The sequence below is a fragment of the Thunnus thynnus genome, chromosome 3 (genome assembly GCF_963924715.1).
Source record: "Thunnus thynnus chromosome 3, fThuThy2.1, whole genome shotgun sequence".
Classification (NCBI taxonomy): Eukaryota; Metazoa; Chordata; class Actinopteri; order Scombriformes; family Scombridae; genus Thunnus; species Thunnus thynnus.
The window spans coordinates 38399685-38416480 of record NC_089519.1 but is presented as its reverse complement, the minus strand read 5'-3'; the positions used below and the strand labels follow the sequence as shown (position 1 = coordinate 38416480).

Below are 16796 nucleotides of genomic sequence, written 5' to 3'. Positions count from 1 at the left end.
CAGCAAGACGCAGTCTGACACGTCTCGCTCAGTTCCCGTCTTTATATAAACGTAAAACAGGTCACTGAGCTACTGTATGAGAATTAAACAGGTGTCTGATAACAAATATAAAAATAGCACCAAAGATCCTTGAACACTGAAGTTTAAAGCAAACAACAAGTTAGAATGATGTTCTTTCTTTCAAAATAACAACATTAAAGGATGGGTTCACAATCTTTCAAGTCTCTCTTAAAACAGCAGTCAGGAACCCGTATGAGAATTAAAATGTTCCTGTTCATACTGACCATTAGAACATCAAAATCCACAGTCCTCCTTCTGTGCAAAAATGTATTTAAAAGTTTATCTGAAGCTAATATGAAGCTTCAGCGTCCAAATGAGTCAAATCAAGTAGATATCTTTCAATATTACAGTCTTTTTAGTGCCAAAGTCCCTCTTTTTGTTATTATATTCCCACTATATTCTTTTATTTCAAATCTTGCAGAGCAAAGCAAACACAGCAACAATGTGCACCCTTTCATATACACATATATACTGTATGACTTTTTTAACACACTATGCAAATCATTTTTTTGGGTGAAGACATTCTCATATACTGATATAGCCATAGAGGTTTTTTCCACTGTTGAACTACCTCTTCCTTAAGTTCAGTCGGCTGTTGCCTCTCAGTCACTTTGGGCATCAAAGTTGGCAAATATCTAATTGAGCTGATAGTAAATGATTCAGACCAGTGACATCTCAGTGGTACCAAACTGGAACTTCAAATATGTTTTCACCCAAAGGTTTATCAAGAACCATACCTTAATATCAAATAAAACTATACACACATTTATTTTTGTACCTTACCTGTGTTCTCCCTCTTGAGTTCCTCCACCTCTTTTTCACTGGTGCTCATTCTGGCCCTCAAAACTGTGAAGACATTTAAAGTTACTGTGTCTTTTAAAAAAGATACTTTTTTGTTCAAATATTCAACTGAGCAGAAAGTAAATGAGCCAGATTAAGGACATCTCAGACATGGCTGGTACTCTCTGGTCAAACTACAAAACTAAAAATGGAAATATGCAGTATATCCACCATAAAGCTGATGTAATAGTTACATGGATGAATCTAATCCCATATGAATAGATGAGGGCCTATAAAACCACTGCTTCTCTATCTTTCTCTTGCTGTTCCTCAGCTCCACCTTGTGTTGGATCACCATGTCTCTCAGCTCCTTCAGAATAAAAGCCGATTTTTGCAAATAATTAAATAAATATATGCCTGGAACTTTTGTGACACTTTTAAAAGGAATATTAAAATGTTTGTATTTAAAACAAACCCATGACTGAGGTTGGTTCAAACACTGCTACATGACAGTTCATTAATGACACATGCAAAGAAATGTATTGTGGTGTATTTCAGTAAATGCTCCTCACATGTTAACCAGCCCAACTCTTATATAGCCCTCTGACTGACATCCTCACTTACAGAAGCTCGGCTAAATATAATTCACATATCATATCATATCATATCATAATACTGAGGCTAGGAAGAAATCATGCATTTAAGCCACAATTCTAGAAAGCAACACGTCAGCTTTAGATAAGGTGTATTAGACACCGGTTTATAAAAGATTGGAACGGTAAACATTCCTTCATCCCTTCCCTCCCTCCAAAAATACTGAAAAAAGTTCTTGAACTTAACTATTTGCCTAAATATATAATGACATTTAGAAAGCAGTTATTATTCAACATCCATGTAAATGTAGCTGCATTCACTGTCCTGATACACAGATTCACCTGTTGAGCAAACACAACACATAAAATACAAAGAAAGGAAATTCTGTATGTCTGCTTACTGTACATATAATCTTACATTAGGAGTTACTTTAATGTCTGACATTAATAACACAAACACAATGACAACATCAATTTGATGCTAGAAACTCAGATTAAAAATGTCCTTAATTTCGTTGTTTTTCTTAAGTGAATCACATCGTTGTTATCTTGTAGCTTGTGGGGGATAAAGATGCAAACCTTTCTCACAACTTCATGACTGACTTAAACAACTTGGAGAAACATGTTACATGACAGTATCCATGGTCGCTTTGCATGGGATGTGTGATGACAATAATAGTCCCCCTCCCCACACTGAACATTAGTTCCACGTTCTGTCACCTACAGTCACTTTACCTTGCAGTAAAATATTAACACTAACACACACTAATATAGATTCTCTGTCAGCTACACTCAGAAACAAGATGACATACCGAGTACATTGTTTTCTAACGCTGGATGTAGCAGAAATAACAAGAATCTATTTATTTATTTAAAAAAAAAAAAACACCCCTAAAAAGGGGAACTTTCTCTCTAGGAGGGCAGGTCCTCAAGCCCCCCCTTTGAGGTCTATCTGTGCAAGTGCCTGCACCTCTTTAGACAGCAAGATGCAGTCTGACACGTGTCCCTCAGCTCCCGTCTTTATATAAACATTAAGGTCACTGAACGGCTGTATGAGAATTAAACAGGTGTCTGATAACAAAACCAAACCAAAGATCCTTGAACACTGAACTGAATTTAAAGCAAACAACAAGTTAGAATGATGTTCTTTTAAAATCGTTAATAGTGAATCCTTTAAAAACTACAGTACATTAATGTTGAATGATCATGAGAGCTTAACAGTTGATAAGAGCAATTTCAGTCTTTGATCTTTGAAAAGTGTGTATGTTTGTTTCCCAGACTCACGTTGTAAAGGGCTACAACTGGGTCATGGTTCATCTGATGTGTTTTTTTAAAGAATTTATTGCAAATAGTGCTGCAGAGCAAAGCCAACACATCAAAAAACATGTACTGTCCAAATATGTAAAGACTCTGCTGCACTATATAAAGCTCTAAGGTGCATAGATGGATCCACAGAGTGTCACTGTAGGAGTTGTGGTCATTCAGTCACAGAGTGTAGAGTAGCAGGAATCATCATTTAAACTTCATTAGAAAGACTATCTCCCGTAAACAGGATGATATTCCTACAGCTGACCCTCTACATCACTAAATGGGAAGGGTGACTGCCTAGTGGTTCATCTCTCCCTAAGAATCCAAATAGCCTGCGGAGATAAATACAAGTTAATATTTACATATCACAGAAAATTACTCAAATCCTGTGTTTCATTAAGTCTATAAGGTTCAATAGTATTCAATTCATAAATCCAAAATGCCTCCCTTCTTAATCAAATGACCACCTCTTAGATTGGGTCACACTCTTTCAATGCCGATATATTTGAGGGAAGTATCTGACCGATGGTTTTTCTCCTTGTAGTGTCTAGCAGTGGCATAAACCATATTTCCATTTCTAATGGCATTCTTATGCTCAGAAACTCTTAGTTTGAGATTAAATGTGTTTGAACAGTGTGCACATTTTCCACATCTATAATTTCCATACACTTGTTGAGAAAGCCGATTAGTTTGTGTAGGTTCCTTATACATAGAACTGACAACAGTATCTCTGACATTTCTGCCTCTTCTGAAGCAGAAACGAGGTCTAGAGGATGACAAATGATTTAAACTTGGTCACGTTCTAGGATTTTCCAGTGTTTGTTTATAATCTGTTTGACTTGCATTGATGCTGTACAATATTCAGTGTGTTTAGGGGGAGGATTTAATAATTCTTTCCTATCCACACTGTTAGCTTTTTCAACGGTTTGATCAGTGAGTGTCTGGTCATATCCCCTTTGTCTAAAACGTTGAGACATTTCTTTAGTCTTAGTTTGATAATCCTCTTCTTTATTACATATTCTACTCAATATAGGATGTTGCTGATCATACGGTCAGGGTGGAAACTTGTAGAGTGTAAAATGGTATTTCTATCAGTTTCTTTTTGATAAACAGATGTCTCTAATTTTCTATTTTCATTATCAGTAATCAAAAGATCCAAAAAATGAATTTTTTCACGACTGTATTCCATAGTAGAATGCAAAGTGGGATGAGTGTTTTTATACTCACTAAACTAAGGTTCATCCTCCAGTTAAATAGATTAGTTGGTTAACAACCCGAGATGTTACATTTCTGTTCAATCTTTTGACTTCTTTCCAATTACCTTTGCACATCACATTTTGCAAAATGTGATGTGTTTTGTTTTCTGACAGTATACGCAACTTTTATTTTTTAATTATGTTTTTGTAGCTTACCCATGATGTCTCTCTTGAGCTCCACAACCACATTTTAACTGGTTTATTCTGGCCTCCAAAACTGTAACGTTTTTCACAAAAAGGTTGCTATGTTCTCTCTTCATAAAACAGCTGTGTATGGAGTCATAGAATATTGTCGTTACTACAGGAGCTTTCTTCAAAATGCTTTATTTTGAACATTATTTTAAGTACATATGACATCCTCTTCATATTCATTAACACTGGTATGTTTTTTTTTATTCACTGATAAGTGTATACATATATAGATAATATGGACATATTAACAAATACAAAGGCAACAGGAGATGATAATGGCTAACAAAACATAAAAGGACATAGACATGTAACAGGGGACAGCATGTGAAGAAAAGAAAGGAAATAAGCGGAGGGTGTGATCTGTTTGGGTTTGGATGCATCTCTGGCAAGTTTTGCAGGATGGGTTTGGTTTATTATCATTATTATAATTATTATTTTTCCTAAAAGAAAACACTAGAGTATAACTTGTTTTTTTAAACTGTGGAGAGGTTGTTTGATATTGTCAGTAGAAAACTTTTTCACCCTGTGTCTTGTTCTTGTAACCAGAAAAAAATACACACACACAAACAGATTTAAATAGATTTTTATTTGGATTTCATATTTTTAATAGTGTAATGTTGAAACTTCATGCAGTCAATTGTGGGTGTTTTTACAACAGACCTCACATAGCAAAAACTAGGAATCCACTAAAAGTGGTATGATTATTGTAATCATCCCAAACAACATAGCTTGAGGGGAGAACCAGATAGATCACATCTCCCTTTACCAGCTGAAGAACAAATCCATTAGACACAGTGGCATAACCATTGTTAACAACTCTATCAAGGGTGAGGGTCAATCTCCTGTTATTGTGATACAGTCCAATGCCTGCTACATTTGTATTATATATTTCCCAACCGTTGAATCTGAAGTAGTAGGCTCCTCTGACTGGGGCTGTAAAGACACCTGCAACAAAGGAGGAATTCAGCCTTTTAATTGCTTTTGTCAGGCTTTATAGGTGTGTGTTTAACTCTGGGAATTTGTTGCCAAGTCCGTGTATGTTAGACTGTGTTAGAAATCTAATTAAGGAGTCAATTTAGTGAAAACACAAACCGACCCAAATACAAGTGAGAACTATCAAAACGTTCACAGAAGAATCCATTAGAATAAAAAAGACTGCCAAATAGAATAAAAATATCTACATAATACATGTGCAAACTATGTAAAAGAGAAAGTCCCTTCACCAAAATGTCATCATGTATCCCAGTATAACATACTTTATCTGAAAGAGCTTTATAAGAGCTTCCAACCCAGAACTAGCCTACTAGGAAGACAAGAAATACAAAAGAGGAAAAAATGCAAAAAAAAAAAAACTGGCAAGACAGACAATTTAAAGAGATATTCCACACCTCATCTCCTCTCTAGTTCAGTTAGCATTTTAGTCCTATGTTTCAATTCAGTCTTGTTGGATCATTTGTTCTGTTCAGTTTTACATTGTCTGCAACCTCAGAGAAAAAGTTGTTATTCATTTCCTGCTGCATCCTGTATCCTGCATTTGGGTCCACCTGCGCCATTCCAGTCTTCATGACAGTGTCAGACTTTAGAGTGCGAGTATATAGCTACTTCCTGGAGGCAGTATAAACCAATACAGACCCGACACATATCGAATTCACAAATAAATCAGCATTTTGAATTTGTTTTTTCCACAACAGAATGAGAGAGAGAACAACAGGTTCAACAGCTCTGATCAGAGAAGATGGTGTTGATATGAATGATGGCTTGCTGGAGTACTGAGGCAAATACAATAAGTATACTATAAGTATTAAATGAGTTGCCCTCAAGATATTTGTGGGGTATACTCACTCTGATTTCTTTAGATAAAAGTTGATTTTAAACCTTCCATGTTGATTATGATTTTCAAAGCCTTGTAGTCTGTGTTTTATTTAACTCAGCATGAAGAGAGTGAGAGAGGTGAGGAGGTTCATGGAAGCATTTGGAAAAAGGTAGACAGCTGGAAGCGCCTTTACACCAAAATATCTGAACATGAATGGGGAATTATTTTGATATGCGTGAATCCTTTGCTTGACTAAATGCTGAAATCATCTTTAACACCATAAGCTTTATTTTTCTTATTTGGAAAAGAATGGATGTGTTGCTAACAGAACATCGTTCTTTGAAGGGAAAAAACTTGGTGAGAAAGTTTTTTACTAAAGCTAGCAAGGCAAATAAGTAGACCAGAGTGGCGTTCAGACTGAAAAAATCCTGTTGTGTTGGTGTGGGCATGTTGTTTAATGTATCAGTGAGACAAAGAAATACAATCCAGGAGGTCAAGTTGGAGACACAGATTAATGCAGTTAAAGGCACCAAAACACTGAACAGTGGTTTTTAATTCTCACAGACAGGATTTTATTACCCTGGAACGTTATCACAGCTGCAACTGTTTTATCTTTTGTTGTGATGATCGCAAGGTAAACAGTTGAATACGGCATTCACGTTATTAAGTCCACCACGAACATCTGCTTGGATGTATGTGATTGGCTAACACAGCACTGTGCTGGATGACATCACAGTGCGGCAAAAGTTAAGGCCAGTTCAACTTTTCTTATGAACAACCGCTGCAGTGTCTTGCCGAGACCTCTGCGATGGCACACTCACTGCACAACGCACTACCCCCATTCAAATGAATGAGAAGTCGGCATTTTTTCACACAGAGTTTAAATCAGTCTAAATGCCCCCTAATTCTTTGTTTTTTCTATTTATGTTTGACACAGATGTGATGGTTCCAGTACCAGAGGCAAAACCCATCACATATTACCAACACATGCTTCAATCAAACCTCCGAGACAGATTTATGTGTGCACAAGAAGGGTGGATGATGGATAAGCAGCCTCTGGTTGACATCTACACAGAGCTGTATATCACAGCTGGTGGTGACGTACACATCAACACACAGCATGAGGTGAGACAGATTGAAATGGCAGGGAAGCCAGCAGAAACAGATAAAGCTCTTCAACCCAGTGACATGTTCAAACACCCTATAAGAACAGTTCTGACCAATGGAATTGCAGGAATTGGAAAAACATTCCTTGTACATAAGTTTGTGATGGACTGGGCTAAAGGACAAACCAATCAAGATGTGCATCTCATGTTCCCCTTCACCTTCCGTGAGCTGAATCCACTGAAGGGAGAAAACTTTAGTTTGGCAGAGCTCATTCATGAATGCATCCCAGAAACTATAGACATCAAAGAGGATGCTCTAAATCACATCTTTACATCTCTACAGTCATCAGGAAACATCAACTATGACAAGAGTAAGTTCAAACTTCTGTTTATTTTGGATGGACTGGATGAGAGCCGCCTTGATCTGGACCTTAATAGCAACGACATTCGCTCCAATGATATAAGAAATTCAACTAGAGTAGAAGTACTACTGAGGAAACTCATCAAAGGTAAACTACTACGATCAGCTCGCATCTGGATAACCACAAGACCTGCAGCAGCCTATCAGATCCCTCGAAACTTTGTTGACAGCATGACAGAGGTCAGAGGGTTCACTGACCCACAGAAGGAGGAGTACTTCAGGAATAGATTCAGAGATGAGCAGCAGGTCAAACGGGACAAAATCATCTCTCACATCAAGGCATCACGAAGTCTCCACATCATGTGCCACATGCCAGTCTTCTGCTGGATCACTGCCACAGTTCTGGAGGATGTGTGGAAAAGCAGAGAGGGAAGAGAGCTGCCCAAGACCCTGACTGAGATGTACACAGAATTTGTGGTGTTTCAGATTCATCAGACAAAAGAAAAATATGGCCCAGAAAAGTGTGTTCAGTACATTAAGTCATTAGCAAAACTGGCTTTTAAGCAGCTGGAAAAGGGCAACCTGATCTTCTATGAGAAAGACCTGAGAGAGAGTGGCATTGATTTCAATGAGGCCTCAGTGTGCTCAGGAGTGTTCACACAGATCTTTAAAAAGGAGCGTGGGAAAAAGGATGACAAAAAGATGTTCAGCTTTGTCCATCTGAGTGTTCAGGAGTTTCTTGCTGCTCTTCATGTGAAAATGTCACTCATCAACAGCAACAAAAATGTGGCGCCTTTTCCACATCCGACAGTCCAAAACCTGCGACTGCTTTTAAGGAAAAACTCTACAAAGAAGACGCACAGGATTTACATCGACAAGGCCTTACAGAGTCCAGATGGACACCTGGACTTGTTCCTTCGCTTCCTCCTGGGTCTTTCACTGCAGACCAATCAGGATAAACTACAACACCTGCTGATAAAAAGAGGTGGTTGCTCAGAGAGCAATCAGGAAACAGTCAAGTACATCAAGAAGAAGATAAGTGAAAACCTGTCTGTTGAGAGAAGCATCAATTTGTTCCACTGTCTGAATGAATTGAATGATTGTTCTCTCGTGGAGGAGATCCAACAGTTCCTCAGATCAGGAAGTCTCTCCACAGATGAACTGTCTCCTGCTCAGTGGTCAGCTCTGGTCTTTATCTTACTGTCATCAGAAAAAGATCTAGATGTGTTTGACCTGAAGAAATACTCTGCTTCAGAGGAGGCTCTTCTGAGGCTGCTGCCAGTGGTCAAAGCCTCCAAGAAAGCTCTGTAAGTACATAGACAACTGCAGATACTAACTATATCACATGTGTAGGGTTGGACTCATCTATAAAAAAATAATATAGCGACACAGAATGATCTCTTATTCTGTCATTCCAGCATTGTGATCCTTTGTGAGTCAATGACTATTTCTTGTCATTTTACCCTATAAACACCATACAAAGATTAATTAACTAATTGGCTGTGGGTAGGCAATTCTCCAAGTGTAATACTTTTTAAATTTTGCAAGCATTAGTGACTTTTTGTCTCACTAACTCTCCTTCAGGCTGAGTGGCTGTAATCTGTCAGGGAGAAGCTGTGAAGCTTTGTCCTCAGTTCTCAGCTCCCAGTCCTCTGGTCTGAGAGAGCTGGTACTGAGTAACAACGACCTGCAGGATTCAGGAGTGAAGCTTCTCTGTGCTGGACTGGAGAATCCAAACTGTGCACTGGAGACTCTCAGGTCAAGATTCAACCATTTTTAAACAGACAATTTTATTGTTGCTTTACTTTCAGGTTAATGTCAATGAAGATGCCAAAAATCTGTAGGATTGATGCTGGGATTATTTTAAAAGTCCCACAATTCAAAATATTAAAATGCATTTATACATACAGATGGGTGACAAATTAAAAAGGTAAAACTGGTTCAGGTCTGAATGCTTGACCCCTACAATGATGTTATGCTGTGGGGGGCATTTTCCTGGTGTTCTTCAGACTTGGCATTGATTGTACATGTCTCTGGAACTCTTCTGGAGGGATGAACACCATTCTTCAAAAAGATATTCCCCCATTTGGTGTTTTGATGATGGTGGTGGAGAGTGCTGTCTAATATGTCAGTCCTAAATCTCCCATAGATGTTCAATTGGGTTGAGATCCGGTGACTGTGAAGGCCATAGCATATGATTCACATCATTTTCACACTCAAACCACGGACGCGGAGCTCAGCACTTTAGCCACATTCTCAGCCTGAACACCTGGCTCCACTCCGAATGTAGCGCTCAAAACTTGGTTTTTATTGACAATTTTAACTTGTTCTGGGAGCGTGCATCGCTCTTCAAAGGAGATGTGATTCATCCCAACAGGCAGGGTACCCAAATGCTGTCGGCAAACTTTCAGCATGCGATCCAGTCTGCTCCACATGCATGACTGTGTACACAGCACACACCCACTCCGAAACCCCCCTCTTCCTCTCCGGTCTCATCCCATCCCATCGTCTCCTGCACCAGCACCCCCTATCATCTGCCAGCAGCAACTCTTTCACCTGTCCATCTCCCCACATCAGGTCCTGGCTCACTGATTCCAGTTGTCAGGGACAGGGCATCCCGTCCACGCTCCTCTGTGCGTGGCGGATAAGACCCCTGGTACCTGTGCCCCTTAGCCCAGGCTGCTGCTAACAATGACTCTGTGCCCCTCAGGTTAGCACTGTTGAACGCTCGCTCCATAAATCCTTTTTATTGAACGAATTTTTCATCTCAAAAGGATTGGACTATCTGTTTCTGTCTGAGACTTGGGCTGTACTCCGCACATTTCTGCCTTTTATTGAACTGTGCCCACCTGACTGCACTTTTATCTGCACCCAAGATCTACGGGCCGGAGTGGAGGTCTTGCTGTGGTCCTGAAGAAATGCTTTCAGAGTCGGTCGGTGAAGACTGCAATCTTCACGTCTTTTGAACTGCAGTTAACCAAAGTTGGTCTTTCTAATCCGTTTTATTGTATTTTAACTTACTGACCCCCTGGTTTTAACAGTTCTTTTATATCTGAATTCAGCAATTTTTTTTATCCTCCATAAGGTTGGTTCTTATGGTTGGTGATTTTAATATTCATGTGGATGATGTCACTCGCAGCTTTGCTGCCGATTTCCTCAACGTCACTGAGTCTTTCAATTGTATTCAACATATGTCTGGGCTTACACACATTAGGGGGCATACCCTGGACCTTGTTTTTACACATGGTTTATCTATTGACTCTGTTCTGAGGTGCTGCCTATTACCGACCATAGTTGTGTTTTGTTCAACCTGTCTTTTAAACTAGATTCTCTGCCCAGTAAAAGTTTGAAATGCTCTCACATCTTAAATCACCTCACTGCTGGACAGTTTTCTGCAGCTTTTAACCCAAGTGCAGTATTGTTTCCTCAAGCAGACACAGATTGTCTAATCCAATCTTTTAACTGTCATTGCTCCACGATCTTGGACAAAAAGTGGCTCCTTATAAATTGCGACCTGTTCCATCCATAAATTCATCTCCATGGTTAAATGACACCAGTCGTTGTTTCCGGCGTAGATGTCGGAGGGCAGAGTGACTGTAGAAATCCACTAAGCTCAATCTTCACCGTCTTCACTTCAAAGATCTTTTAACCGAGCTAAACAACTTGATTAAAGATGCCAGGGCTTCTTATTTTTCCAACCTTATCTCCACCAGTAGGCGCAACCAGAAAGTCCTGTTTGATACTATTAACAACATTGTCACTTAGGCACCTCCGGATGTGCCTGTCTGGTCAAATAAGGACTGCAGCAATTTTCTTTCCTTCTTTGTTGATAAAATTAGAGATGCCAGAGCTAGTATTATCCCCTCATTTCTTCCCCTCTCCACTCATGCTTTTGCACAGCTTCTCTCCTACTTCCATGCAAGAACTTACAGATCTGGTGAGTAGTATGAGATCCTCCTCCTCCCCTGTTGACATTATACCCTCTTCCGTGCTCAAAAATGCACTTGACTGTATTGGGCCATGCCTGGTTTCTATTATAAACAGCTCCCTGCAATCTGGTTGTGTCTTCAAACATGCAGTTGTTCAGCCCCTCCTGAAAAAAACAAACCTTGATCCATACAGTCCCCATAACTACAGGCCTACAGTTCACTGCTGTCTTGACTGCACACAACATTTTTGATAAGTTCCAGTCAGTTTTCCGTCAGAAGCATTCCACCGAAACTACTCCTCTCAGAGTTTCCAATGACATATTGATGTCATCAGATGTGGGTGAGTGCTCCATTTTAGGGCTGCTGGATCTTAGCGCAGCTTTTGACACTGTGGATCACAGAATAATGACTGAAAGACTCAGGCAGTGCCCTGGACTGGTTCTCTTCCTACCTTGCAGATAGGAGTTTTTCTGTTTCTCTTGGTCCTTACATGTCTGAAACTGCTTCTCTTTCCTGTGGTGTGCCGCAAGGTTCCGTTTTGGGTCCCATTCTCTTTGCTTTATATATGCTCCCGCTAGGTCAGGTTATCAGCAAATTTAGTGATGTTTCCTATCATTGTTAAGCTGACGATATTCAGCTCTATGTATCTTTTAAGCCTGATAACCCTGATGAACTGTCTGTGCTGCACAACTGTCTGACTGCTATTAAGGACTGGATGTCAAACAACTTCCTACAGCCTAATACTGACAAGAAAGAGGTTCTCATTATTGCCTCTGACAGTATAGCTCCCAAGGTAGCTAAGGGTATTGGGTCCCTGTCATCAGCTGTTAGGTCAAACTTAAGAAATCTTGGTGTCATATTTGACCAGGCTGTGCATTTTGATCAGCATATTAAATCATTGACCCGTACATGTTTTTTCCATCTACGAAATATTGCTAAACTCAAGTCACAACCAGAACTAGAAATGATCGTCCATGCGTTCATTTCATCCTGTTTGGACTATTGTAATTCCTTTTTTACTTGTCTCAGCAAAGCATCTGTGAACCGGCTACAAATGGTCCAAAATGTGGCTGCAAGGCTGTTAACCAGGTTCAGCAGGATGACTCACATCTCTCCTAATTTAAGTTCTTTGCACTAGCTGCCCATCCGTTTTAGGATTAATTTTAAGGTTCTTGCTATTACATATAGAATCCTGCATGGACAGTACATCATGGACCTTATCCATCCCTGCGTCACCAGTAGGTCACTTAGGTCATCCAACCAGGACCTACTGGCTGTCCCTCGCTTGTGGCTGAAAACTAAAGGTGATCGTGCCTTTGCATTTGTGGCTCCAACATTATGGAAATCTCTTCCTGTACATATACGGTCAGCAGTCTCTATAGAAGCTTTTAAAAAACAATTGAAGACCCATCTTTTTAAATTGACTTTTGTGTCTTTTTGAGTTGTCTGATTGGTGTGTGTTACGTGTAATGATCATTTGTTCATGTGTTTCTACTTGAGGTACCTTGCTGCCTGTGTTTTTTTTGTTTTTGTTTTTTTTTTTTTAATTTTACCTTGTGGCATATGTTTTTACTCTATGTATGTTTTTATGGTCTTATTTTTAACTCTTAGTCCTGTGAAGCACTTTGTGAATTTCATTTATGTGAAAGGTGCTATACTAAATAAACTTATTATTATTATTGTGTGTGTAAATATGGAAAAGCACAATAAGTCCCCTTTAATTGTGTTTGTGTCTCCAGGTTGTCAGGCTGTCTTGTCACAGAGGAAGGCTGTGCTTCTCTGGCCTCAGCTCTGAGATTCAACCCCTCTCATCTGAGAGAGCTAGACCTGAGCTACAATCATCCAGGAGACTCAGGAATGAAGCTGCTGTCTGCTGGACTGGAGGATCCACGCTGGAGACTGGTCAGTCTCGGGTATGGGCAGACAGAAAGAGCTCACACACTTTCTCTGTCACACTGAAAAGCTGAGGACTGTTAGTACACAAAAGTCACCTCTCACTGTGGGAAATGAACATATTAGATTTGATAAAGATGTATGTGAATGGGAGAGGATTGTTATTTTTCTGTCATATGACAGTAGAAAATCACATGAGCATTTTATTGCACAGAGGAAACAAACCCAAAAGTCATGGCCTCCCAAAAACTCCTACCACACCTGAGTCTTTGCTTCAGCCTTCTGGCCCCTGGTACTTCTCTTGCACCTCAGCAGACCCCTGGGCTGAAAATAAAGGCTTGTGTATGAACTGCGTCTTAATGTTGGATCTGGCTGGGGTGTTATTTCCACTTGGGACAGGGGGACATGTTCCCCCCTTTCAAAATCGACCCCACTTTAAAAATCTTTTTATTATTTGTTTAACTGCAAAAATTGTGCTTAATATGCTACTGTTTGGCCAGCTGTCAGATTCTGGCTGAGAATGTGAATTGAATTGCTGATTGTAAGGCCCTGATATACTCCAAAATTTTACCAAGGATAAATAGCGGACATAGACAGACTGCTTACATGGTTCCATAGTATATTTTGGCGTCTGTGGACATGCACATGTACACTTAAAAAAATACTCTTCAATGAGCAAGTGGCAGTTCACAAAAATGAAACGCCAACAGCAGCAGTTAAATTTATTGTCTGTCTTTGGAGAAGGGATGAAAAGAAAGAAAGGAATTGTGAGTTGGTTGATTAGAATGCTATTCAGTAATTTGGCCCAGGATAATCATATTTTCTTTCTAGACCTGTTGAGGTATTATTCTTGCAGAATTTAGCATGATGACCAACTTAATTGTTTCCTGGATTTTGTATTGGTCTAGAATTAGTCCCTTAATGTATGTAGAAATGCAGGGTATGGGATTCAAATCACTGTTTTTCTGGGGGAGGACCCCATTTCATAACCAAAGTTATGCCCTTGGATCTGAGTGAAGATCATTAATCTCTAAAGGGTAATTCTGACTTTCTTCTTCTAGGGTAGACCACTGTGGAGAGCAGAGGCTGAAACCTGGTCTGAAGAAGTGTAAGTGTGTGTTCACTTATAAGCTGTGTTTTCATTAATCTTGCATGTTGTGTTAAATCACACTACACATTTTAATCTTCCTTTCTGCACAACCAGAACTGTTGCAGACAGTATGATCTGAGTTAGTTTTACATCACAGCAGTCTCAGTTAATACTAAAACAAGTACTGCAGTACCACAACATGTACTATTGGATCAGACCGTGAAACTGCTCAAACCGCAGACAGCCAACCAAAATTTCTGACCAAAAATCCAACGAATCATCTGATAATCAGACCGTTGATCGTTCAGGTAATTAATCAGACATCGTGACCTCCAACTGCACGTCAAACCCCAGCTGATCTGGCAGAAATTTGACCCAATTCTAAACTAACTAGGTGGCGAAAATTCTAAAAATTAGAAATTCTGGCTTAATCCATACAGTGTCTGCCTGGCTTTGTTCATGAAAACAAGGCAGCACATGTTAAAAGTTGTTTAAATCAGAAGCTTGTGTGTCTGTATTCATTCTCAGTTTGAAAGAAACACAAAATGATGACATGTTCCTTCATCACCATTAACACAAATTGTAGTTTATTTTGATTCAATGCCACTCATACCGTTTCTGCTGCCAGAAATACTCATTAAAGCACCAAATGTGGAATCATCCACCACTGAAAATAGTCCCAAACAGTTGCACTATTTCCTCCTGTTTGTTTGTTTGTGAAAGACTACAGCAGTCAGCTGTTTTAAGAAATTACAGAGCCTTTCAAAAAAAATGAAATCACATCTGTGAGGAGTTTTTAAAGATTTCTGTCTTCAGTAGAAACCAGTGAGCTTGGAGCTGAGAGAAACAGAAAGAAGAGAAGGAAGACAGTATTGGACTAACACATTGTTGATTTGAGTTTGCACATGGAATTTCATGACCATAAGAATAATATAGAATAACAACAATCAGTCTGTTAATAAATCAACAAAAACAATTCAGGTGTGTTAGATGATAAACTGCAGCTGCATTGTGTGCTGTTTTCTCCATCAGATGTCTGTGAACTCACACTGGACACAAACACAGCACACAGGGAGCTTAAACTGTCTGACAACAACAGGAAGGTGACAGCAGTGACGGAGGAGAACCCATATATTAATTGTCCAGACAGATTTGATGACTGGCTTCAGCTGGGGTGCAGAAATGGTCTGACTGGTCGCTGTTACTGGGAGGTCGAATGGGAAGGAGATGTTCTTATGTCAGTGACTCACACAGGAATCAAAACACAAAGAAACTGTGGTGACTGTGGGTTTGTAAGACACGATCAGTCCTGGAATCTGAAATGCTCGAATGAAGGTTACTATGTCTGTCACAATACTACAGAAGCATCAATCCCTCTCCCCACCTTCTCCTCCTCTGTCCCTAACAGAGTAGCAGTGTATGTGGACTATCCTGATGGCACTCTGTCCTTCTACGGAGTCTCCTCTGACACACTGATCCATCTCCACACCTTCAACACCACATTCACTGAGCGCCTTTATCCTGGGTTTGGGTTTGGGTCGTCTGGTTCTTCAGTGTTTCTGTGTTCACTGTAAGAGGCAGAGTCTCCTCCTGTGTATAGAAACACTAACACTGCTCATAAGCACACATTGGGCCTCATGCAACAACATTTACGTGTTTTTACCCTAAAACTCTGACTTTTCTCTGTGAGGTTTGCTCGTATGGGTCTTCCAAGTTGGATTTAACCAACTCTCTTAACTGCCTAAACTTGAAACTAACAGACTGTATAAAAAATGGTAACTTGGCAGCCATGATGATAATAATACTGTGAACAGAATACTAATTTTACACTGATTTTGTTTTAGTTATACATTTTATTTGGTATCATATTTAGACTCCAAATTCATTCATATTAAGACATTATTCTAAGTCAAACATATGTTTCTCCTCTTTTGAAGAAAGGCAGAGATGAACTATTCATGACTTGTGCAACAGCTCTGGAACACTTGCAAATTTTATTTGTACCTCAGAGAAAATTCTGAGAAAACTGATGAATGCCCCAGATTTTCTTAAATCACTTGTAGGTGCATCTTAAGAATGAATCTGTTCGTATGAGTGTTTTGTGCATGAGGCCCATTGACTCCAGTTTGTACATATCCTGAAAAAGGGAAAACTAAATATCTGATGAAAAGTAACAGCTGTTCAAGTTTTTGGGATAAAGGTTCAGACTCTTTTTTTTGTGATGTTTTCATACATCACAGAAGGCATCCTATAGGATAATAGAGGATATAAGACATCATTCAGTAATAAAGCCATAATCTGTGTCAACTGTACTGATGGTGATTTGCCACCATCTTGTGGTTAAATCAAAACAAATCAAACGAAACAAAACAAAGCAAAACAAATTCCTGTATAATTTCCATCAAATTGTATCAA

The 16796-nt window shown here is 39.4% G+C and overlaps 1 protein-coding gene across 1 annotated transcript; it reads left to right on the top strand.

Moving 5' to 3' along the window:
• The first annotated feature begins 6944 nt into the window (after positions 1-6944).
• Positions 6945-16174, top strand: LOC137180507 (NLR family CARD domain-containing protein 3-like). Its single transcript, XM_067585896.1, has 5 exons — positions 6945-8776; positions 9054-9227; positions 13138-13311; positions 14353-14399; positions 15414-16174. Exons 1-5 carry the CDS (start codon positions 6945-6947, stop codon positions 15953-15955), a joined length of 2769 nt encoding a protein of 922 aa, XP_067441997.1. The 3' UTR covers positions 15956-16174.
• Positions 16175-16796: the final 622 nt, after the last annotated feature.